General features: G+C 46.0%; 1 protein-coding gene across 1 annotated transcript in view; it reads right to left on the bottom strand.

Annotated features, from left to right (window-relative positions):
* The window catches only part of clip2 (CAP-GLY domain containing linker protein 2), a 62,141-nt gene that overhangs the window by 4,368 nt on the left and 32,811 nt on the right, over nucleotides 1–24,962 (bottom strand). Inside the window, exons 8-13 of the mRNA XM_079248010.1 lie at nucleotides 20,157–20,531; nucleotides 12,629–13,204; nucleotides 12,499–12,556; nucleotides 9,683–9,766; nucleotides 6,931–7,087; nucleotides 4,422–4,581 (exon numbers count right to left, since the gene is read on the bottom strand). Coding sequence (XP_079104136.1) covers nucleotides 4,422–4,581; nucleotides 6,931–7,087; nucleotides 9,683–9,766; nucleotides 12,499–12,556; nucleotides 12,629–13,204; nucleotides 20,157–20,531 — 1,410 coding nt within the window. The remainder of the gene's footprint in view (nucleotides 1–4,421; nucleotides 4,582–6,930; nucleotides 7,088–9,682; nucleotides 9,767–12,498; nucleotides 12,557–12,628; nucleotides 13,205–20,156; nucleotides 20,532–24,962) is intronic.

The raw sequence follows: 24,962 nt of genomic DNA, 5'->3' as shown, positions 1-24,962 counted from the left end.
GTCCAGTCCCAGTCCATTCCCAGTCCAGTCCCAGTCCAGTCCCAGTCCAGTCCCAGTCCATTCCCAGTCCATTCCCAGTCCAGTCCCAGTCCAGTCCCAGTCCAGTCCCAGTACAGTCCCAGTCCATTCCCAGTCCATTCCCAGTCCAGTCCCAGTACAGTCCCAGTACAGTTCCAGTAAAGTCCAAGTACAGTCCCAGTCCATTCCCAGTCCAGTCCCAGTCCATTCCCAGTACAGTTCCAGTAAAGTCCAAGTACAGTCCCAGTCCATTCCCAGTCCAGTCCCAGTCCATTCCCAGTCCATTCCCAGTCCAGTCCCAGTACAGTTCCAGTAAAGTCCAAGTACAGTCCCAGTCCATTCCCAGTCCAGTCCCAGTCCAGTCCCAGTCCATTCCCAGTCCAGTCCCAGTCCATTCCCAGTACAGTCCCAGTACAGTCCCAGTACAGTCCCAGTCCATTCCCAGTCCAGTCCCAGTCCAGTCCCAGTACAGTCCCAGTCCAGTCCCAGTACAGTTCCAGTAAAGTCCAAGTACAGTCCCAGTCCAGTCCCAGTCCAGTCCCAGTCCATTCCCAGTACATTCCCAGTCCAGTCCCAGTCCAGTCCCAGTACATTCCCAGTACAGTCCCAGTCCAGTCCCAGTAAAGTCCCAGTACAGTCCCAGTCCAGTCCCAGTACAGTTCCAGTAAAGTCCCAGTACAGTCCCAGTACATTCCCAGTCCAGTTCCAGTAAAGTCCCAGTACAGTCCCAGTCCACTCCCAGTACAGTCCCAGTACACTCCCAGTACACTCCCAGTCCAAGGAACGGAAAGGTCAGACCATTGTGACTGGACCTCCTACAGCTTTGATTACAGCAACGTTCTCTGGAGAATCATCTCACGTTTCTGCAACATCACATCTTCAGCCCAGTGATGACTGGTAGTCAGACCTGGGGTTCAGGTCTGGTCTGAATGTGGGGAGTCAGACTCGGTGGGGTTCAGGTCTGGTCTGAATGTGGGGAGTCGGACTCGGTGGGGTTCAGGTCTGGTCTGAATGTGGGGAGTCGGACTCGGTGGGGTTCAGGTCTGGTCTGAATGAGGAGAGTCGGACTCGGTGGGGTTCAGGTCTGGTCTGAATGTTGGGAGTCGGACTCGGTGGGGTTCAGGTCTGGTCTGAATGTGGGGAGTTGGACTCGGTGGGGTTCAGGTCTGGTCTGAATGTGGAGAGTCGGACTCGGTGGGGTTCAGGTCTGGTCTGAATGTGGGGAGTCGGACTCGGTGGGGTTCAGGTCTGGTCTGAATGTTGGGAGTCGGACTCGGTGGGGTTCAGGTCTGGTCTGAATGTGGGGAGTCGGAGTCGGTGTGGTTCAGGTCTGGTCTGAATGTGGGGAGTCGGACTCGGTGGGGTTCAGGTCTGGTCTGAATGTGGAGAGTCGGACTCGGTGGGGTTCAGGTCTGGTCTGAATGTTGGGAGTCGGACTCGGTGGGGTTCAGCTCTGGTCTGAATGTGGGGAGTCTGACTCGGTGGGGTTCAGGTCTGGTCTGAATGTGGGGAGTCGGACTCGGTGGGGTTCAGGTCTGGTCTGAATGTTGGGAGTCGGACTCGGTGGGGTTCAGGTCTGGTCTGAATGTGGAGAGTCGGACTCGGTGGGGTTCAGGTCTGGTCTGAATGTGGAGAGTCGGACTCGGTGGGGTTCAGGTCTGGTCTGAATGTTGGGAGTCGGACTCGGTGGGGTTCAGGTCTGGTCTGAATGCGGGGAGTCGGAGTCGGTGTGGTTCAGGTCTGGTCTGAATGTTGGGAGTCGGACTCGGTGGGGTTCAGGTCTGGTCTGAATGTTGGGAGTCAGACTCGGTGGGGTTCAGGTCTGGTCTGAATGTTGGGAGTCGGACTCGGTGGGGTTCAGGTCTGGTCTGAATGTTGGGAGTCGGACTCGGTGGGGTTCAGGTCTGGTCTGAATGTTGGGAGTCAGACTCGGTGGGGTTCAGGTCTGGTCTGAATGTTGGGAGTCGGACTCGGTGGGGTTCAGGTCTGGTCTGAATGTTGGGAGTCAGACTCGGTGGGGTTCAGGTCTGGTCTGAATGTTGGGAGTCAGACTCGGTGGGGTTCAGGTCTGGTCTGAATGTGGGGAGTCAGACTCGGTGGGGTTCAGGTCTGGTCTGAATGTGGGGAGTCAGACCCGGGGTTCAGGTCTGAATGGGGTGTCCTGTTCCCTGAACCCCTCTTTCAGTCTGAACCCAGGCTGTCACGTGGCAACCTGCTCATTCAGTATTTTCAGGTCGTCAGCGGACCTCATTCTTGGACACATAATGTTACCCAACCTAGACCTGAACCTAGACGTGAACCCTGAACCTAGACCTGAACCTAGACCTGAACCCTGAACCTAGACCTGAACCTAGACGGGAATCTAAACCTGAATCTGGACCTGAACCTAGACCTGAACCTAGACGTGAACCTAAACCTGAACCTAGACGTGAACCTAAACCTGAACCTAGACGTGAACCTAAACCTGAATCTAGACGTGAACCTAGACCTGAACCTAGACGTGAACCTAAACCTGAACCTAGACGTGAACCTAAACCTGAACCTAGACGTGAACCTAGACCTGAACCTAGATGTGAACCTAGACCTGAACCTAGACGTGAACCTAAACCTGAATCTGGACCTGAATCTAGACCTGACCCTAGACCTGAACCCTGAACCTAGACCTGAACCCTGAACCTAGACGTGAACCTAGACCTGAATCTGGACCTGAATCTAGACCTGAACCTAGACGTGAACCTAAACCTGAACCTAGACGTGAACCTAGACCTGAACCTAGACGTGAACCTAGACCTGAATCTGGACCTGAACCTAGACCTGAACCTAGACGTGAACCTAAACCTGAACCTAGACGTGAACCTAAACCTGAACCTAGACATGAACCTAGACCTGAACCTAGACGTGAACCTAAACCTGAACCTAGACGTGAACCTAAACCTGAACCTAGACGTGAACCTAGACCTGAACCTAGACCTGAACCTAGACCTGAACCTAGACCTGAACCTAGACGTGAACCTAAACCTGAACCTAGACCTGAACCTAGACCTGAACCCTGAACCTAGACGTGAACCTAGACCTGAACCGTGAACCCAGACCTAAATCTGGACCTGAATCCAGGCTTGTACATCAGGCAGAGGGAACGATGTCTGCATCACTTTTCTCTTCCTGCCCTGAAGCTCTCATCAACGTGGAACAGGGTCATTCTGCACTCATCAGACCACATGACCTTCTTCCAGCTCCAGACTCCAGTTTTTAGTCTCTCGAACAAACCGAAGCCTTTTTCTCTGCTTCTCCTCACAGATCCGTGGTTTTCTTCTGGCTCCGCAGCCTCTCAGTGGTTCCTGTGGAAATGTGAACCCAGTCCTGAGTTCTACTGCTGTTTTTCTTCCATTTGGTTTCACCAAACATCTCAGTGAAGATCCATCACAACCATATTCTTCCTGGAAGACGATGGTTCTCCACTGTCCTTCCAGTTCTTAACAATACGGTTCTTAACCCAGTTTTACTGGTTTCTGCACCAGTATCGCTTTCTGGTTTTTATTTGTTGATATTTTATAACTGCATTATGATGAATTAGGTGTTGAATGAATCCATTTTTCAGTCATTAAATCAAAGAATTAGCGACAGGATGTCTATAAAAGTCCCGTGGAGTTATTTAAAGGAGGATTTTAGGTATTTTATTAAACAGAAATCACAACAGCGTCAGAAAAGGAGGCGAAATAGAAATAATCTATAACCTAATAATCCCAACTGTTCCCTAAACGTCTCCAGATATAAACGATCAGCATCGTCACTCGTCAGACTCTAATTTATGATGTTTATTTGGCCCACACTGAAGCTTATGTAAAAATTCTGCCCGTCAAGAGGATATTCTCTTCATGGTTGTTAAGTAGGTCGTCACGTGTGTGGTTAGGTAGGTCAGTCGGTCGGTTGGTGGGTAGGCAGGTTAAATTATTCATCCCCAAAGAAAGACGGAGGTGTAGGAGTGAGAAAAATCTGCTCCCTGAATAAAACCCAAACGAAAGGCATCTTCTCCTGACTGATCGATGCCCAGAGAGACATAAAAACATAAACATGCTTTTGAATTATTGCAGGAGGTTGATAAATCGGTGGAAAACGGCTCAGATGGTTGAACAATCAGGCGAACGTTGCATCATGGGAAGTGATGCAGGATGGAACCTTTTCTTGCTTTAATGCATTCAGTCAGGATCTGTTGCTGTTTCCAGATACATAACATGCATTTCTACAGGAGCTGCGGGGCCTTTTTTTCTCATGAGTTAAGTTAACATATCATCCTTATGGAGAAAAAAAAAAACCTCAAACGTTTCAATCAAGATGTCTGAAAAGATGAAATGTTATTGTTTGTGTGGAGAGTGTTGCATCATCAGCGTGTCCCTGGTTCTCACCAGCAGAAGCAGTTTCTCTCGCAGGGTTTGGATGTCCTCCTGGAGCTTCTGCTCTTTCACCTTCCACTCAGCCTTGTGCACGTCTCGGCTCAGGTCTTTCTCCATGTCCCGTGAGTGGCGATGCGATTCCAGGAGTAGCACCCTCAGTTCATTCAGACTCCTGCAGGAGGAGCAGAGCGGAGAAACGAGCTAAATGAGGTGTGTTTTCCTCTTTCAACGCTCCTGTTCTTCTAGCCGGCTGAGAACCAAAGACTACCAGCTGCTTTATCATCTTCCACGGTGTTCCCAAAGTTTAAACATTCATACGAAGTTATGATGTTTACACAACCCCAGAAATGTGTCAGCTTATCAACTGGGAAAGGCCCTGAGATGGACTGGATACCTGTCCAGGTGTTCCTGCCTCTTGCCCAGTGATTGCTGGGATAAACTCCAGCGTTGTTGCAGAAACCTGGAGCCCATCCCAGCTATAAAACAGTTCAGGTAGTCTTTGGTATGAAGTGACACAGCTTGTGTTTAAATAGAGAATGACTGTAGATTAAAGCGGTTCCCTCTACATCCACAACACCTCAGTCTTCCTACGAACCCTCAGTTATACAGCTCCTCTAAAATCCACTCAGTGTCCAGCTGTTGCTGGTATTTCTATCTGTAATGTGCTAATTATTTGTTTTTTACTGGAAGAAGGTTAAAATATTTTCTAGCTGCTGTTTAGACTTTTCATATGTTACTAATAAAGAAACTTTATAGACAGCTTATAAAAAAACGACGAACCGACAACAGTGTTTTTCATTTATATTCCTTCCTTTAGGGGGTTACGGTTTTACTGGTATCTGTCTGTCTGTCTGTCAGCAACTTTATGCAAAAGCTACTGGAGGGATTTTCAGGATTTATCTTCTGAGAATGGGTCTTGTCTAACTCGGGAGTGATCCGGATCAGCATCAGGATGTTGTGAAGGATTCCTCCTCATTGTGAGATCGGACCATTTTCAGTATATCTGCATAGAACTCCACAATACATGGTGAGAAAACCCAGGAGACGTTCCCAACAGGTTTACCAAGATATCAAAGATAGATGTGGATCCAGTAACACTCTGGATTCTACCATCCTGTTAATGAGTGAAATAAATCGTGCTGACTGAATACACAACTGCCCAGTTAAACAGAACAATCAAATAAACATCAAACTTAAGATAATTTGATATTCTTATCATATAAAGTTTATTTTTTTATTTTTTAAAAATATTTTAATAAACTTTATTTTTTTTTTATAGATAATTGACACAATTTCTGTAATAAAATAAACAAATATATATATTATATTTATAAAGTTTCATCATATGAAGTTTAAACATCTTTTTATATAAAATATATATTTTATTTCAAATTTTTAAAAAAAGATAAAATTAATTCATCCAAATATGTACTGGTATAATTTTACAGTATTTTCTTCAAGTATCTGTTATAGAAAACCTTTTCTTTATATTAAATCTTTATAATTAATGTAAATTTATATTAATATCCTTTTGTAAATAACTGAGTTAAGTTATGTTTAAACATTTTTATAAACCTTTTGTAATGAAATATATACTTTTAATTACATGACAGACAAATTAAGAATTAAATAAAAAAAAGTAATTAAAAATGACAGTTAAATTTAAAAATCTAATCAAATGTATTTAAATTTAATTGAATATGTAGAGTAACAAATGATAAAAAGAAAACATAATTAATACATTCACATAAATTTCATATAAAATTGTAATATAATAAAAAAATCTGTGTATTTTAGAAACTTTTTTCATTTGATAATGAAAGTAAATAAAAGTCAACCTGATGAAGAATTCTGACGTGACTTTAATATTCTGAAATTTATTTTCAGGTCTCATAAAGTAGCAAACAGTCAAGGAGGGAATTTCTGTCGGGAAGAAACTCCTTCCCTGCGTCTGTTCGTCTTCCTGCTTGGTCGGTAAATAATGGCCTCAGATGTCCGTTTTATCTGACAGCATTGAAGGAACCTACGAGGTTTGACACATTAAATCTAGTCCTGACGTCTGCCAGGTGGTTTCCTGGACGACGCTGGACGCTCAGCTAAAAGCTGCACCGATCTGAGCAAATCGCAGACATAAACTCACAGAAACGTCCAGATTAATATCTCAGCTTCAGTGTTTTCAGGTTAAAACAGGAAAAACAAACATCGGACCCTGAAGACTGCAGATTCCTGCAGGTATAAATATAATTACTTTGCTTCTCTCTTCTCAAACTCTTTTTATTGCCATTTTATTGTCAACTGAATGCTTTTCCTTTATGAGAAAAGAGTTTTACATCAGGATAACTGAGTCAGGACTTGTTTACAGCTTACAATAAACACAATGAACCCCCCCCCCCCCGTCCATTACCAAACTGATGATAAAACCTTTTTCTTTTTATGTGCAGTCTTGTCTGTATGATACGATTTTCCTCCTCGCCTATCCAGAGGCTGCTGTGGGGGAATGTGAAATCAATACGGCAATTACCTTTCTTTCTTCAGCAGCTCCTGGCTGATGCTGACGAGCTGCCCAGAGGCATCATGGGACTTCTTGGTCATGGACTCCAGCTCCGCCTCCACACGCATCTTCTCCTTGGCCAGGGCTTCGGCTTTCTTCTCCCCTGAGCGGACTTTGCCTTCGAGAGCTAACGTGGGAGTAAAATGAAGCAAACTCTCAACACTGACGCTCTGCATGATTGGTCCATGTAGTCATATAAGATACTGCATGTTTACACACTTATTTACAGCATCTTTAACAAACAACACAATGAAACGTTGGCGATTGAAGTAAACAACTTCTTCATCGTTTCCTTTAGGAAACACCTCCCCGTCCTTTATGCCTCACAGCTCCGTACTCATCCCAAAACAGCTGTGTGTAAAATGTAAATAAAATCAGGATTTAATCATTTCCAAATATCATCATTTTGTTCCAGATAGAAAATAAACATCATCATCATTCATTTTACTATTTCATGGAAAATATGAGCCCACTGTAAATGTGATGACAGCAAGCCATCATCAGGGACGTTTAGCGATGTGTAGCATTCCCTCATCTATTAGCAGCTGTCTGGAGGTGAGGAACCCCGTAGCTGGAATGTTTTCTCATTCTGGTCTGATGCAGGATTCTAGCTCTAAAACCTTCATGTACTCGTATGACCCAACCCCATCCCATCAGAGATGCAGGCTGATAACAAGCTGGATGCTCCCTCTCCTCTTTAGTCTGCAGGACACGCCGTCCATGCTGTCCACAAACTATTCCACATCTTCATCCAGGTTTCCACTCAGAACATTTTAGATGAGCTTTGGTCCAGAGAAGACGGCGTGTTTCTGGATCCTGGAGCTTTAACCTGCATGTGTGGATTTCAGGCTGAACTGTGTTCACAGACAGAGACTTCTGGAAGCTTCCTGAGTCCATGCACTGGTTTCCAGTAGAGAATCATGTCTGCTTTTAATGTAGAGCTGCATGAGGACCCCAACATCACAAGTAAGGATGCACGATTATGACAAAATAATAATCACGATTATTTTGATTAATATTGTAATCACGATTATTATTCACAATTATTTATTGTGTCTAATATAAATAATTATATATATATATATATATATATATATATATATATATATATATATATATATATATATATATATATATATATATATCGTGGCCTTTCTGTGTGGAGTTTGCATGTTCTCATGTGTTTGCATGTTAGGTAATTGGTTACTCTAAAATACCCATAGGAGTGAGTGTGAGTGGTTGTTTGTCTCTGTGTGGCCCTGCGATGGACTGGTGAGCTGTCCAGGGTGTACCCTGTCTTTTGCCCAAAGACTGCTGGGATAGGCTCCAGCTTCCCCGCGACCCTGAATTGGTTTAAGCAGTTTAGAAAATGAATGAATATATATACATATATGTACATCCAGACAGATAAAATGGTGGTGGCCAACCAACCAGCCATAGTGCTAATGGATAAGCAGCAGAGGAAAGCCGTAGTGATTGATGGATCCATCCCCAATGATGGGAATATTGGGAAAAAGGAGAAACTGGAGAAGGTCCAGGGCCTCAAGGAAGAACTGGAGGGTGAAAGCAACAGTAGTACCCATAGTGATTGGAGCACTGGGGGCCGTGTCCCCCACACTGGAGATGTGGCTCCAACAGATACCTGGTGAAACATCAGACATTTCTATCCAGAAAGGCGCAGACCTAGGAACAGTTAAGATACTGCGTAGGACCCTCAAGCTCCCAGGACTCTGGTAGAGAACCCGAGCTTGAGAGATGAACAGCCACCCGCCCTACCCAGGGAGATGGGAGGGTTTTATATATATATATATATATATATATATATATATATATATATATATATATATCGCTCTCTCTATTCCCTCAACATACAGCGCAGGCAACGCCTCTTTGGAAAAAGAGAAGCTCCGTCTGAAGCTGGGAGGGACGAATGCAGGCGGCCATGTCTGCTTTATGTGCAATGAAGCTGGTTGTTGAATATTTAACGAGCAACTTCGTCCGTGGTTGGGCAGGTTATGCACGCGGCGGGGTTCATGTATTTTAACGCTATATGTTGTAAAAATCTTTGTATTTTTTAATCATCAGCTATTTCACCAAAACAATCCGTTTTACCTGCAAACAGGGAAAATTTCCTTGTTAACCCCGCCCACCTCAAATGTCCAACCAATCCAACGATACTTACCTGGCTGCAGGTAAAAGGTGTGTGCGCTCGGTATTTAGGCAGCTTAATGAAGCCTTAACCAGGCGTTCGCCCCCTGGTGGTGGGCAGACTGCTGGTTGAGAGATCAGAGACGCAGAGCTGCGTTCTGAATGTAAATATCGTTGACTATCAAGTTTATTTCATTGTGGCCACCATAATCATGATCAATCGTACAGCCCTAATCACAAGCATCTGGTTTGACCTTCTACCCTGCCCCGTGCACACAGAGATTCCTTCTGATCCTCTGAATCTTTTGATTTACACGGCAGATGGCGGGATCTTTAAAATCTTGAATATTTCATTTCTAAAATGCTTTTTATTCGTACCAGTTAGTTTTCCAGCCTTCTGCTGGTCCGGTTCCACCGTTTTACAGATGTGTTGCTGCTTCAGATGAATGTTTTCCATGACATGGTAAAATGTCTAGTTTAAGTTATCAGCAGAAGAGTATTTCTGAGAAGAATTTCTCCTGAATACAGGAACACAGGCTTAGAAAAGGCTGGCGTGTGTGTTAACGGCACTCACCTCCGATCTGGGATTTCAGGCCTTCAACCTGGGAAGTGAGAGCAGAGACTTCCTTTTCCCTTTTCAACAACTTCTCCATTGTTTCTGATGGAAAACAAAACAACAGGAGAATGTGGTGTTTAAAGACAGAAATGTGGTTTCTGGTGCAGGACTGGCAGAGTTTCTACAGGACGTGCTGCTGTCACAATATTCTGACGGGAAACCTGCTTGATCAAAGAATCAGGATCTTTTTGAGCTTTTATTAAACATCATTAAAATGATTAAATATTGCTAAAATTCCCACAGGATATTCCTTTTAGGATCTTTTTAGAATTTTTATGTCAATTTCTTCAACATAACTTAAAATGGCTCAGCTACAAAAAACTTTAAAAAGCCTCTTTGAAAAATGTTATAAATGTTCTGTTTGAAGCGATATTTATTTTAAAATAAAAAAAATCTATTCCTGTATACTGGGATTTATTTTTGGACTTTTAATTTCTGTATTTATTCTTTGTAAACTTTTATTTTTCAAAGCATTTTATTAGAATTTTTTTTCTTTTCAATAAAAGAAGCTGTGGAGTTTTGTTAACAAACATTTAAAACTATAAATGACTCTTTTCTGATAGTCATATGTCAGACTAACTCAAATGATTAATTTTGGTTTTGCAACAGTGTTTGTAAAGGTCAAATGTGTGAAATAAAAAAAATACAGCATAAAAATAAACAATGTACAGTTGTGCTCATATGTATTCATCCCCGTTCATTAAAGAAAAGGCTGAATTTACAACAGTCACTCAAATAACTGGAGAATTAAAAAAGGAACAATAACTAAAAATTTGCTAAAATATACTTTAGTAATATAAGACACTGATTTTTCATTTAATTGAGTTGAAGAAAGAACAAAAAGAACAAAGAATCAAATTGGTCCTGGACAAATTAGAGACTTTTCTGTTGAACAGTGGGACAAAATACCTGTCAACAGGTGCAGAAGTCTGACTGAGAGAAACAGAAAACACCTGACTGGAGCCGAAACATTAAAGGATTGTTCAACTAAATATTACTTTATGACTGATGTAATATGTAATAAATTATCTTATTTGTTTGCTTTTTAAAAAAAAAAAAAATTCTATTGAACAAGAATTAGAAAATACTGTGATGATTTTCATAAAATGTTTTATTTATTATTACTTTAGTTAGTTTCAGCTTATTTTACAGGCAGCTGTTTTTTTCTTCTTTAATGAAAGGGGATGAATAAATATGAGCACAACTGTACAAAAATTAATTCTGTTGCCGATCACAGATCTATGTCAGCACGACGCAAATACTAACTGAATTGTAGTTTATAGGAATCATTTTTTCTATTGAAACAACTATGGAGTTTTGTATATGAACTGTATAACTGTATAAATCAGGCTGAGGTTACTTTGAAAGACTGCCTCATTTAAAGTAAATAAAATATTATTATATGATCGTTCTATATCTGGTTTTGAAAAATTGTCATTTTTTTTGTCCTCAGGGTCAAATGTGTGAGTTTTTTAAAGAATCTATTAAGAATGAAACTTTCTTTGTTAAAGATCTAGTTTATATTTGTTTTTCACCCTTTTTCAGCTCCATCAACACGGTGCACAGCCTGAAAATAAAACAAATCAAAACATCAACTTCTGCAGATGGATTTACATAAGTCAAACTAAGTCCAACAGCTTCACTGAATATGTATGCTGGTATATGTGACATAAATGTCTTTCTCAGGGGAAAATGACGAGATCCGTGGGACGCCACTTTACATAGAATCTGTTGTGAACGCAGACATTTAGAAGAACGTAGAACCTGTGCATGATCAGACTCTGCAGAGTTCGCTGGCTTTCATGCTGCAGTAAAAGCAGCGTCAAAGTGCTGAAAGCAGAAAGTCTTTTATTGACAAAATCACAGAAACTCAAGAAGAAGAAAAAGACGTTCAAGTCGAAATTACAGGATGTGACTCAAAGACTGCCGGTTGGTAAATATTTATGGATATTATACGTCTTAATGTCTGCTTCTGTAAAATGAATTTTATTTTAAACACACAAATAGTTTATGATAATTAATTACAAGAACAATTTAGTTACAAATTCTAATTAATTTATTATCAAATTTTGTGTTTGCTGTATTACTGTATGTAGCAATGGGAATGTTACCTGGTTGTACCTCGCTCTATTTCTCTAATGTATTAATGTATAAATATATGCCAATATTGCCGTCTCTAACTTATTTCTCCTTTTTTCCGCAGGTCTTCCTGAATAAGTGCAGTTGTACATGTTGATCTGTCTTTCCTGTCGTCTCCACCCCAACCAGTGGAGGCAGATGGCTGCCCTCCCTGAGCCGGGTTCTGCCAGAGGTTTTCTTCCTGTTAAAGGGGAGTTTTTTTCCTTCCCACTGTCGCCTCGTGCAGCTCAGGATGGGGGATTGGATAGAAGTCATGACTCGATGCAATCAGTTGGTTTCTATTATAGTATATGTATGAATTGGCTCAAAGTGGTGTGTCTGTAAAGTGTCCTGAGACAACGTTGTTGTGAAGTGGCGCTATACAAATAAAGCTGAATTGAAATTGCATAACTGCTGTAGTTTTACTGATATTAATAATGAAGGGGAGGAACAACTTCCAAAAGTAAACGATAAATAAAATGCAGAATATGGAGATCACATAAAGCCCAAGATTCTTTATTTAGATTTTTTACTGAATATAATTCCAGGTAAAACTGAGCTCAGAGGGGTTTAATCATCAGGCTGTAATAACACGGAGCAGAAAGAATAAACACATCAACCGATGTCATAAAATCATATTAAACTGACATAAATACCTTCAACGTTCTGTTTCAGCTTCATCTTCTCGTCTGAAATTTCATTTTCTTCGATCACCTGAAAAAAACCAAAGTGTTGTCAGAACGCGGCACACATTAAGGCGCCTGCAGGATCTCTGGCTCCACTCACATTCGCATCATGGGACGTGTAGCGGTCGGCCTGGATAGCCTGGAGCTGGTTCGCCGTCACCCTCAGCTTCTCCTCCAGTTTCTGGATCTCTTCCTGGCTCTCAGCCTGGGCTTTCTGCAGGGCCTGGTAATCCGTCATCTTCTTCTCTGACAGCTCCAGTCTGCCTCGCAGCTCCGCCGTGCTTTTGTCCTGCTCCATGTGGAGACTCTCCATCTCTGCCAGCCTCTGCTCCGCCTTCTGTAGCTTCCTGGAGGCTTCGTCCAGCGCCTGCTTGCTGCTTTGACCCTCTGACTCGGACCTCCACGTCTGGCTGCCCCCAGCCAGCTGGTCTCTGGCCTCCTGAAGGCGAGCACAGAGGTCCTCGCGCTCCTTGGTCAGAATGGCAGCTTCAATCTTATGTTTGGCCTTCAGATTCTCCACCTCCAGCTGGTGCTCCATCTTCAGGCTCTCCACAGTGGTCCTCAGCTCCGAAGCATCCTGTTCTTGGCCTTCTGCAGCAGCTTTATTTCTACTGAAGGACGCCTTCAGCTCCTCCAAGGATCGCTGATGGTCATTCACTAACGTGTCAAATTTAGCCTGTGGAGGAGAGACAGACCAGGATGGAGAAGATGCATGTGGAGAAGACGTTTATCAGACACAAGAGACGATCTGATTAATCTGTCACTAAAAACACGACGCCACAGCAAAGACACGCGACGTGTAGCTCTTCATCCATACTGGCTGTAGCTGCGTGGCACAGCTGGTATGTAAATGATCCTGTGTGGGCGTCCTGACGTGTATGAAAATGATGAAATAAAGTTTGCATTAATCCATTCACAAAGCAGTTTAATATTTTAAGTCGTGACGAGGTCAAGTAACTCGCAACTTCCACAAGATTGAAATGTATTTTCCATCCAACTATCTTCTGACACTTATCCAGGGTCGGGTCGCGGAGGCAGCAGCCTAAGCAGGGAAGCCCAGACTTCCCTCTCCCCAGCTACATTTGCCAACTCTGCGGGGGGGATCCCGAGGCGTTCCCAGGCCAGCCTAGAGATATAATCCCTCCAGCGTGTCCTGGGTCTTCCCCGGGGTCTCCTCCCAGAGGGACGTGCCTGGAACGCCTCACCAGGGAGGTCCAGGAGGCATCCTGACCAGATGCCTGAGCCACCTTAACTGGTTCCTCTCGATGCGGAGGAGCAGCGGCTCTACTCTGTTCTCCTCCCGGATGACCGAGCTCCTCACCCTATCTCTAAGGGAGAGCCCGGCCACCCTGCGGAGGAAACTCATTTCAGCCACCTGTATACGAGATCTGGTTCTTTCGGTCACGACCCACAGCTCATGACCATAGGTGACGGCAGGAACGTAGATCGACTGGTAAATCGAGAGCTTCGCCTTCTGGCTCAGCTCCTTCTTCACCACGACAGACCGGAGGAGAGTCTGCATTACAGCAGACGCCGCACCGATCCGTCTGTTGATCTCACGCTCCATCTGTGGTGATTCCTGTTCCCTGGTGGGCGTGGTCAGCTGGGAACTGGAGGCACACCTGATCCACATTCCAGCAATCATCAAACAACCTATTTAAGACCAGCTCTGCCTGCTATCCAGCGCCAGATTGTTGATTGCCCTGCGGTAAACAGCTCTCGGCCTCTGCGTACGTTGCTTGTGTAGACCTTTGATTTGTAACCTGTCCTGTCTTCCTCCTGCCAGTGAAAGCCTGCCAGTTCATAGACGCTACCTGCCAGTTTTGCCTGCCTGCCCGCCCGTTCGCTTGCTCCCCTGCTTGCCTGCCTGCCTCCTGCTGCTCGCCAGTCTGCCAGTCTCTGAAGTTCTGCTGGAAGAGTTCACAGGGATCTGTGGAGAACCAATAAACCTCTCTTTGTACTCTGACAGTGTCCGCTCTTTGGATCCTACTAGCTCCTCTCTCACAACAGAACAATCTGGCCATTGAATGGATCCGACGGACGCAAACCTGGAAGCCACCGCTGACAGCCTTCAGCACACCATTTCAGGTCAGAATGCACGTCTCGCTCGACATGAGCAAATGATGCTAACTTTGGATCAGAACTATCATGCGATCCTCTCTCAGCTAACCCAGCTTACAACACACGTCGCCGGCTTGGGCCGTCCTGCACCGACTCAGCTGCCTGCTCCCGATCCGCCCGCTCACCAACCTGACTCAGCACACCCCGTAAGAGAGATGCATATTCCAGATCCCAAGCCGTATGCTGGCGACTTAGGCAAATGTAGAGGATTCTTGCTTCAATGTTCACTGGTATTCGATCAGAAACCATTCACCTACGCCACGGATCGATCAAAGATTTCTTTTGTGATTGGACTCCTTGACGAGAGAGCTCTGGATTGGGCTGAAGCAGCCTACGAACAACAGGGTTTCAGGCAGCAGTCATATTCATCTTTTGTCCATGAGATGAAAAAGGTTTTTGATCATCCTGTAAGAGGCAGAGAGTCTGCTACACGCCTCCTCAGCCTCCGTCAAGGAAGTACGAGTGTGGCTAACTTTGCTGTTGATTTCAGGACAGCCACCACAGATTCAGGGTGGAATGATGACGCTCTCCGTGACGGTCTGAACAGCCGGGTGAAGGATGAACTGGCAACCCGTGACACGCCTGAGTCCCTGGAGGGACTAATTTCCCTCGCCATCAGGGTGGACAACCGACTGCGGGAGAGGGACCGGGAACGGCGATCCCAATCTCGTGACAAGCAGGAGAATTCCTCTGGAGCAGTACCATCCTTCCCTCACACAGCCACTCCCACAGAGGAGCCTATGCAGCTGGGAAGAGCACACGTTTCCCCGGAGGAGCGGCAGAGGAGAAGGACCTTGGGTGACTGTTACTACTGTGGACTACCTGGACATCGTATTTCTTTCTGTCCCAACCGATCAAAAGACCAGGGCCGTCAGTAGCAGTGGGGGTACTGACGACCACATCCTCTGAGGTATTTCCCCACACTAAGACACTCATCCCAGCAGTCCTGTTCAGCGATAATGTTCCCCATTCTGTTGATGCCTTGGTTGACTCTGGTGCAGAGGCCAATTTTTTGGATAGATCCTTAGCTAGCTCGCTACATATTAGCTTGAAGACCCCCTCATCCCCCATATCTGCGCAGGCCCTGGATGGCAGTCTCCTTTACACCATCACACTGCAATCCCTTCCTATAAAATTGATTGTTTCTGGTAATCATCAAGAACTTATCTCGTTTTACATTGTTGACTCACCTAAATCCCCTCTGGTTTTAGGCCACCCTTGGCTGGCTCTGCACAACCCTCACCTGGACTGGCAGACCGGGAGGATTATTAACTGGAGTTCCTTCTGCCATGTCACCTGCCTTCATTCAGCTGTTCCTTCTACCCTTATTTCCAGCCGCCAACCTGTTCCCCTTGACCTGTCTACCGTTCCTTCAGTCTATCATGACTTAAGGGAGGTCTTTAGTAAGGACAACGCCTCAGCTCTTCCCCCACATAGACCCTATGACTGCTCCATTGATCTGCTCCCGGGGGCGCCATTACCCACCAGCCGTCTATATAACATCTCCCGACCAGAGACTGAGGCTATGGAGAAGTATATCTCAGATTCTCTGCAGGACTAATCAGGCCCTCTTCGTCACCCCTAGGGGCTGGGTTTTTCTTTGTCTCAAAGAAGGATGGTTCGCTCAGGCCTTGTATAGATTATCGTGGCTTAAACGCTATCACTGTAAAGAATAAGTACCCCTTACCTCTGCTTGACTCTGTATTCAACTCCCTTCACGGCGCCACGATCTTCACTAAATTGGACCTCCGCAACGCTTATTTGGTGCGAATAAAGGAGGGTGATGAATGGAAGACTGCTTTCAGAACCCCTCTCGGCCACTTTGAATATCTGGTCATGCCATTTGGGTTGTGTAACGCTCCTGCGGTATTTCAGGCCATGGTCAACGACGTGCTGAGAGACCTCATTAACCGTTTTGTGTTTGTTTATTTGGATGACATCCTCATTTTCTCCCGGACTCACTCGGAACATGAGCAACATGTCAGACAGGTACTGCAGAGACTGTTGGAGAACCGTCTGTTTGTCAAAGCAGAGAAATGTGACTTTCATAAAGATACCATCTCGTTTCTGGGCTATATCTTTGAGCGTGGACAGGTCCGAGCTGACCCAGATAAGATCAAGGCTGTTGCGGATTGGCCGACTCCAACCTCTGTTAAAAAACTGCAGCGCTTTCTGGGTTTTGCAAACTTTTATCGACGATTTATCCGCAACTTCAGCCGTACAGCTCTCCCCCTAACACGTCTCACTTCCCCATCGGTTCCCTTTTACTGGTCAGATGCGGCAGCCCAGGCTTTCAACAAGCTTAAGGAACTGTTCACCTCAGCTCCAGTTCTTATCCATCCAGACCTGAACCACCAATTCGTAGTGGAAGTGGATGCCTCGGACACCGGGGTAGGAGCCGTGTTGTCCCAGAGATCTTCTGAGACCCAGAAACTTCACCCTTGTGCCTACTTTTCCCGACGTCTTTCCCCCGCGGAACGCAATTATCATGTTGGGGACCGAGAACTCCTTGCCATCAAACTGGCTCTAGAGCACTGGCGGCACTGGCTGGAGGGATCCAGAGTTCCATTCCTTATTTGGACGGATCACAGAAACCTGGAGTATTTGCAGTCAGCTAAACAATTGAATCCCCGCCAAGCCCGTTGGTCTCTATTCTTCAACCGGTTCCATTTCACACTGTCATACAGACCAGGCTCCAAGAACCAGAAACCCGACTCACTTTCACATCAGTTTGCCCCTGAGGCCACCACCTCTGTGGTGGAAACCATCCTACCAGCTTCCTGCATTGTGGCTGCGGTCTCATGGGAGGTTGAGAACAGGGTAATTGCAGATCAACAACACCAGCCCGACCTGGGTACTGGTCCCCAGGATCGACTGTTCGTTCCCGACACCGCCCGATCCCTGGTCCTCAAGTGGGGTCACTCCTCCCGTTTGGCTTGTCATCCTGGTTCCTCACGCACTCTCTCCCTTATCAGACGCAGGTTTTGGTGGCCAACCATGGAGAAGGATACGCAGGAGTTCGTGGCTGCCTGTACTACTTGTGCTAGGAGTAAGGCATTGCATCGACCCCCGGCTGGACTTCTACGTCCTCTGCCTGTCCCCAGCAGACCCTGGTCGCACATTGCAGTGGATTTTGTTACCGGCTTACCTGTTTCCAAAGGTAAAGACACCATCCTGACTATTGTGGACCGTTTTTCCAAGGCTGTGCATTTCGTCGCTCTCCCCAAGCTTCCCTCGGCCAAGGAGACTGCCGACCTGTTGGTGCACCATGTCTTCCGACTCCATGGATTGCCCACTGACATAGTCTCTGACAGAGGACCCCAGTTCACTTCACAGGTGTGGAAAGCCTTTTGTCTCTCCATTGGTGCCACAGTCAGTTTGTCCTCCGGTTTCCACCCCCAGACTAATGGTCAAGCCGAGAGAGCAAACCAGGACCTGGAGACAGTCCTTCGTTGTGTGGCTGAATCCAACCCTTCATCGTGGAGCGACCATCTGGACTGGGTTGAGTACTCGCACAACTCCCTCACATCCTCAGCTTCTGGTTTGTCTCCTTTTGAATGCTCTCTTGGGTACCAGCCACCCCTGTTCCCTGTCCAAGAGGTTGACGTAGCTGTTCCATCAGTTCAGCACCACATCCGCCGTTGTTGTCGGGCCTGGAGGACAGCTCGGACTGCTCTACTTCGGGCTGTGGAACGGAGTCGACGCCAGGCCGATCGCCATCGCACAGCTGGGCCCAGATATGCTCCTGGTCAGAAGGTCTGGTTGTCTTCAAAGAACATTCCCTTGAGAACTGACGCCAAGAAATTAGCTCCCCGCTACCTGGGACCTTTTGAGATCCAGCAGGTCATCAATCCCACGGTGGTTCGCTTGCAGCTCCCCCGATCTATGCGGATTCATCCCTCCTTCCATGTCTCCCAGTTGAATCCTGTGTCTTCCAGTCCTCTGGTCCCTCCTTCCGCCCGGCTTGTGGCTGGTCGCCCGGCTTACACCGTCCGACGTCTTCTGGATGTGCGCCGTCGCAGCCGGGGCTTCCAGTTTTTGGTTGACTGGGAGGGTTATGGTCCTGAGGAGCGGGCCTGGGTTCCCCGCTCTTTTATCCTGGATCCTTCCCTGGTCCGGGATTTCCGTCGGGCCCATCCTGAGAAGTTCCAGTCGCCGGGTGGCTCCCATTGGGGGGGGGGGGGGTACTGTGGTGATTCCTGTTCCCTGGTGGGCGTGGTCAGCTGGGAACTGGAGGCACACCTGATCCACATTCTAGCAATCATCAAACAACCTATTTAAGACCAGCTCTGCCTGCTATCCAGCGCCAGATTGTTGATTGCCCTGCGGTAAACAGCTCTCGGCCTCTGCGTACGTTGCTTGTGTAGACCTTTGATTTGTAACCTGTCCTGTCTTCCTCCTGCCAGTGAAAGCCTGCCAGTTCATAGACGCTACCTGCCAGTCTGCCAGTTTTGCCTGCCTGCCCGCCCGTTCGCTTGCTCCCCTGCTTGCCTGCCTGCCTCCTGCTGCTCGCCAGTCTGCCAGTCTCTGAAGTTCTGCTGGAAGAATTCACAGGGATCTGTGGAGAACCAATAAACCTCTCTTTGTACTCTGACAATGTCCGCTCTTTGGATCCTACTAGCTCCTCTCTCACAACACCATCCTTCCCTCACTCATCAACAAGCCACGAGATATTTAAACTCCTCCACTTGAGGCAGGACCTCACTCCCGACCCGGAGAGGGCAAACCACCCTATTCTGGCTGAGGACCATGGTCTCAGATTTTGAGGTGCTGATTCTCATCCCAGCCGCTTCACACTCGGCAGCGAATCGCTGAAGCGAGCTGGAGATGTGGGATTTTTTCCCTTAAATCTAAAACTGAGTTATATGTGGAAGAAGATGATCTGATCTGTTGATCAGATCATCTGTTCCTGTTTAGGACACCTGTCCCAGAGTTTCTGTCCCACAGTGAGGAGACGGACGTCTCTGGGACCTTGTTAGTGTGGAGACATGATTACATGTTTCTGCTTGAGCTTTGAGCTGTTTGGTGCGGATGCTGCTGGAGCCTCTCAGCTGAGTTTCTCTTCAGTGTTTTGGTTTGCTACATGCTAGCGCTGATGCTCCCCAGTGTGTGCGAACATCTGCTGTTCTGCACCGATGTCCTGCTGTCCCCTGTACAGGAGGCGGCTGTACCAGATCATTCCAGATTTATTTAACAGCTCAACTCCTTTAAAATGCAGCAACAGCTTGTTTCATGTTCACTGTTTGCTCTAAAACCACCTCTGAAAAGAAGCTTTGGCTCCTGGGGAACCTCACCTCCTCCAGCCAGCTCAGCCGGAGGTGGTCAGCAGCTGGCAGGATTCCTCTGAAGCTCATTTAACACGTTCCTCTCTCATCTTCTCTCCCTGCAGTTTGTGCTCCTGTCCAGTTTTCAAATGGAAAACTTGTAAAAGATCGACCTGACTTGATCAACACTGCTCGTCGAGAACACCTCTGAACCGTTCTGGAGGACACGCTGCAGACCCGTACCTTCCAGGTGTCCATCATTTCCATGTTTTCCTTGGTGGCCTGCTGGACCTTCTGCTTCATCTCGCTGATCTCCAGGTTCTGTTTGTCCACCACTGCCTTCAGAGAGTCCACCTCCTGCTGGCTCGCTGCTAACGCTGCCTCGTACTTCTCTCGGAGTTCGCTGCTCTCCTTGTGGTGCTCTCGGCCCGCCGACAGCAGCTGCTCGCGGAGGACCAGGGTCTCTGACTGGGCGTCCGCCCTTTCGCCGTCACCGGCTGCTCTCCAGCTCGTATCCGCCCGTCGGAGCTGCGCCTGGAGGTCTTCGATCTCAGCTCTCCTGAGAGCCAGCTGGTCCTCCAGCTGCATGATGCGACTCTGCTCCTCCACCGTGGTTTGCTGGTGAGACAGAGAGAAACAGACGTCAGCGGGTTCGAACCTGTCCTTTCAGCTGTCAGAGCAGAAAGATGTCGGCTTTGCAAAGAAACGACCTCTCTGCAGCGACAGCTGGAAGATCCTGCAGCAGACCGAAGGCCTTACAGAGAACAGCAGACGCACATCACGTCCAGGAAAAATGGAATCAAACAGAAACTTCTGGAGATTTTTATAACAAAAAAAAACACAGGCAGCAAAATAAGACATTCCAGAAAACAAAGAGCAGGAAAAAAGACACGAAGAGTCTGGACAGCAGCTGACTGACGACACATTTGGCTCCTTCTGCCCCATGAGATGAAACACTCTCTTTTTTTCAGCTCATTAACGGGAAATTAAAAAGTTCCAACGCTCAAAATGACAAAACATTTAATCACTTAAAGACATTAAATTTGTTTTTTTCTAATGTTAACACGTGTACATTTCCACATGTGTGTAGCAATCCTGCAATGTCCCTGAGCAGGACGATGCATAACAAAGCATACTTTTACTTATTTGTTTTGATTTATTTTGTGCTTTTTCTGAAATTTTTTTGGATGTTTCAGGTTTAAATTTACATGTCAAAAAGATCAAATACAAAGTTTGCGTTAATACCTTTGGGTTTTTTTTTTTTTTTTAGCGTTCTTGTGTTTTCACCTTCAGGGGTTCCTGCAGCAGAATATTGATTTAGAATATCTAGAATTAATCAGCACAACATGGATCTGTTAATTTAAGCTGGAACTCCACAGAGGTGAGTCGAGCCTAAAGTCAAAGCTTTTTTAAACTGGTTCGATCACCAGGCCGGGATCCAGTTTGCTGAGATTATCTCTGATTCCTCTCTCGCTGCTGCTCCAAACAGCTAAATGCAGATTTCCATGAAGGTGTTCATGCAGAACTGAGTCTGACTGAGTGACAAAAAGGTTTTTTATGACTGGAAACCAAAACGTTCAGCTGGAAGCATCAAGATGCTGAACATACTGGTCCTGCAGGATTGGCTAATAATTCTTTCTGGTTTTGCTTCTTTAAGCAACAACTTCAACTATAAAAATATCTTCTTCTTAATAGAAAAGTATTGATTAAATCAGCTTAAAGTCCTCTTTAAATTATAAGAGTCAAATCTTGCTGATTCGTGCAGCGATGGTGCTTTGTCAGAGCGCTGGCTCTGACACACACCTCCCCTCATGATAAAATAACACACTGCAGGTCTGTGTGTCATTTTCCTTTTCACGTAATTCAACAAGGAGCCAAAAGATCACAGTGTTGCTGTCCAAACGCTTGTGCAGCTCTCTGGATGTGCAAAGAGGTGGAAGATGAGAGCACAGCCATTCTCTGATCACCTAGAAGCAGCCAAGCAAACTAAAAACAAACCACCACACACACACACACACACACACACACACAGCTGCTAACATCCTCCACACGTTTGTATCCAAAGCAAACAAGAAGACTGAGGAGGAAGATTTGTGCACAGATGTTAATTTCCAGCATGTGGGAGGAGAATCAGACCTCGGAGTTACAGGCTGGTTTATTCAGAGATGCTGAACGGCACCCAGACCACAGGAGAGAGAAAGGAGAGTCTACGCCAGGTTAATGTCCTTCACAGCATCTGAAGTCGGTTTGAAGTCAGGAATCGAGATAGCTCAGCGGCGGATCAAAGCCAGAACAAGATCAGATCTTTGGTTTTTTTCACCTTGGTTCTCTTACCCAACCTCACGGCTGCGGCAACATGGCTGCGTCTCCCCTGTTGGCAGAAGCAGGAATGCAGCGTTTTCAGGGTGTTTCGTTACGTCTGAGGCTTAAAAGTTGAAAGCTGAAGCAGCTGCTGGCGACTCTGCAGGTCCAACCAGTCCGGACCAGTAAGATTCATCCAGCAAGCAGCCGGGAATCCCAGTTCATGCACCCCATGTCCAGGTGGGATGCATGAACTGTCACCTGTTAACCAGCTCAGGAGGCCACGCCTCCTCCCCTTCCTCCAATTAGCTGCTGATCTGCTACCTGCTTCGTCCAATCAGATCTGTTCATCTCATTCCGTCAACCCCTCCATCCCTTTTTTCCATCCTTCTTCATCCATTTATTCTTCCTCTGATCCTTCTATCCTTCCCCTCGTTCAAACCCTACTTCCCTCCATCACCCATCCTGTCGAGGTTTCACTCATCCAATCAATTTTTCTTTTCTTTATTGATCACCATCCATCATTTTCTCCCTACTTTATCTGTCCATCAATCCATCCATCCATCCGCCCATCAATCAGTTCATCTATCCATCCATCCTCATGTCCATCAATCCATCCATCCTTATGTCCATCCATCCGTCCATCCATCCATCCATCCATATGTCCATCCATCCATCCATCCTTATGTCCATCCATCCACCCTCCCTCCTTTTCTTTCACGTATTCGCGAGGTAATCCATCTTCCTCTCTTCCTCATTCATCCCTCCATCCTCCTTTTCCTTCTTATAACTCGTTTTAAATGCACAATAAAGCAACATTTTGTGATCAAAATTCAATTTAATGGTTTAAAATGATCTAATTAAGAAATTGATTGAAGTGAATGAAAGATCTGACTCCAAAAAAGTGAAATAAATAGTATTTTAAATGTTTTTATGGCAGTTTTGCAGAGAAAACATTTTTTTGTCAATTAACAACCTGAAAGGGAAGTAAACGTATGTGACCCACAAGGATTAGAAGGTAATAAACCTTTAATTATTGATCATTATTCATGTTTTGTTGCGGTTAGATCAGATTTTTACCAACAAATTCCATAAATAGAACAAAAAGTGCACAAAAGTTTCTTATCAGCAAATCCAGATAACTCATACTGAGTCAACCCGACACTAGAAATAGTCCCAAAAATATGCTTTTTATTTTTTTTAAATTTTTATCTGTTTTCATTGCAATGAAGTAACATTTGAGTCAATCTAAAGTGCCCACGGTCCTGGAGGTTTCGCATGTATCCCTGCTCCAACACACCTGACTCAAACTAATCAGCCATTGTGCAGAACTTCATTGGCTGTTGGATCCATTTAATGGAAGCCAGGAGTGTTGGAGCAGGGATACATGGAAACCTGCAGGACAGCGACCATCGAGGAGCGACTTCACACCCCCGATCTAAAGTATCTACAGACGTCAGACCACAAAAAGCTTCATCATGCTAAAAATCATCCTCTGCTGTCAACCACACCGGCCTTTCTTCTCATTTTTCTCAAACTTTCCTTTTAATTTTTCTTTTTAAAAACAGCCAGAAGATGACTTGAAGCACTGCAGCTCAGGATAAATTTGCCTTCAGCAGATACCAGGCACAGGCAAACAGGCTCATGCTTTTTACCCTCCGCCTCTCTAACTCTCTCTGGAGCTCCCCTGCTCTCGACTTTTCGAGGAGCAGGCTCCGCTCAAGCTGGCGGATATGAGCGTCCTCCAGCTTCGTCTGAGTCTACGGAGAGAGAGACAGACAGAGACGGAAACAAAGCCTGAAATGGGAGGAGACCACAGCAGAGACAGAAACAGACGATCAAAGTGCATCTCGGTACGCAGCAGGCGATCATGTGAAGATGTTCGGACTGCAGCTTCCAAATCACCGCTGCTCAAACACCAAACATCAGCTGTAAGATGGTTAAAAATGGATTTTATCAAACAGGATATTAACCTACTTTGTTGCATGTTGTCAACCAGAAGAATATCTGAACTTATCAGACGGGGCTGAAAACATCTGCAGCTCTGCTACATACCGCACCACTTCTCCAGAAGATTGTTGGTGTTTCCATATTTATTTGTTTGCTTTGCATTGGAAGGACAGAAAGGAAGCAGGACGCTCCTGTTTTCTGTTTTCACATCTCTCCACTGAGTCTTTCTGACTCTCTGACCCGGCACGGCAGGAGCTTTTGGTTTTTTATGCTGATATCCAGCGTCTGGAACAGCAAAGCAGCCTGAAACATCGGTGACCTTCCACCTGGAGGACCTGCAGGGAGCTTGCAGTTCTTTGAAAACCTCGCGTAGTTTTCTGTAAACATTCCCCTCTGTCTCACTCTCACCTGTCAGGCAGGTCTGGAAAATTTATGCTCTTTTTATGTTTCTGTGACAACAGTCGGGCCCTTCTGGTGGAAGCAGCTTGGTAGAAGCCGCTTGGTGGAAGCCGCTTGGTGGAAGCATCTTGGTGGAGGCATCCTGGTGGAAGCAGCTTGGTGGAAGCATCTTGGTGGAGGCATCTTGGTGGAAGCCGCTTGGTGGAGGCATCTTGGTGGAGGCATCTTGGTGGAAGCCGCTTGGTGGAAGCAGCTTGGTGGAAGCATCTTGGTGGAGGCATCTTGGCGGAGGCAGCTTGGTGGAAGCATCTTGGTGGAAGCATCTTGGTGGAAGCAGCTTGGTGGAAGCAGCTTGGTGGAGGCATCTTGGTGGAGGCATCTTGGTGGAAGCAGCTTGGT

The sequence above is a fragment of the Telmatherina bonti genome (assembly GCF_933228915.1).
Source record: "Telmatherina bonti genome assembly, chromosome: 10".
Taxonomy (NCBI): Eukaryota; Metazoa; Chordata; class Actinopteri; order Atheriniformes; family Telmatherinidae; genus Telmatherina; species Telmatherina bonti.
The sequence above is the reverse complement of the archived record's forward strand: the minus strand, read 5'-3'. Positions and strand labels throughout refer to the sequence as shown.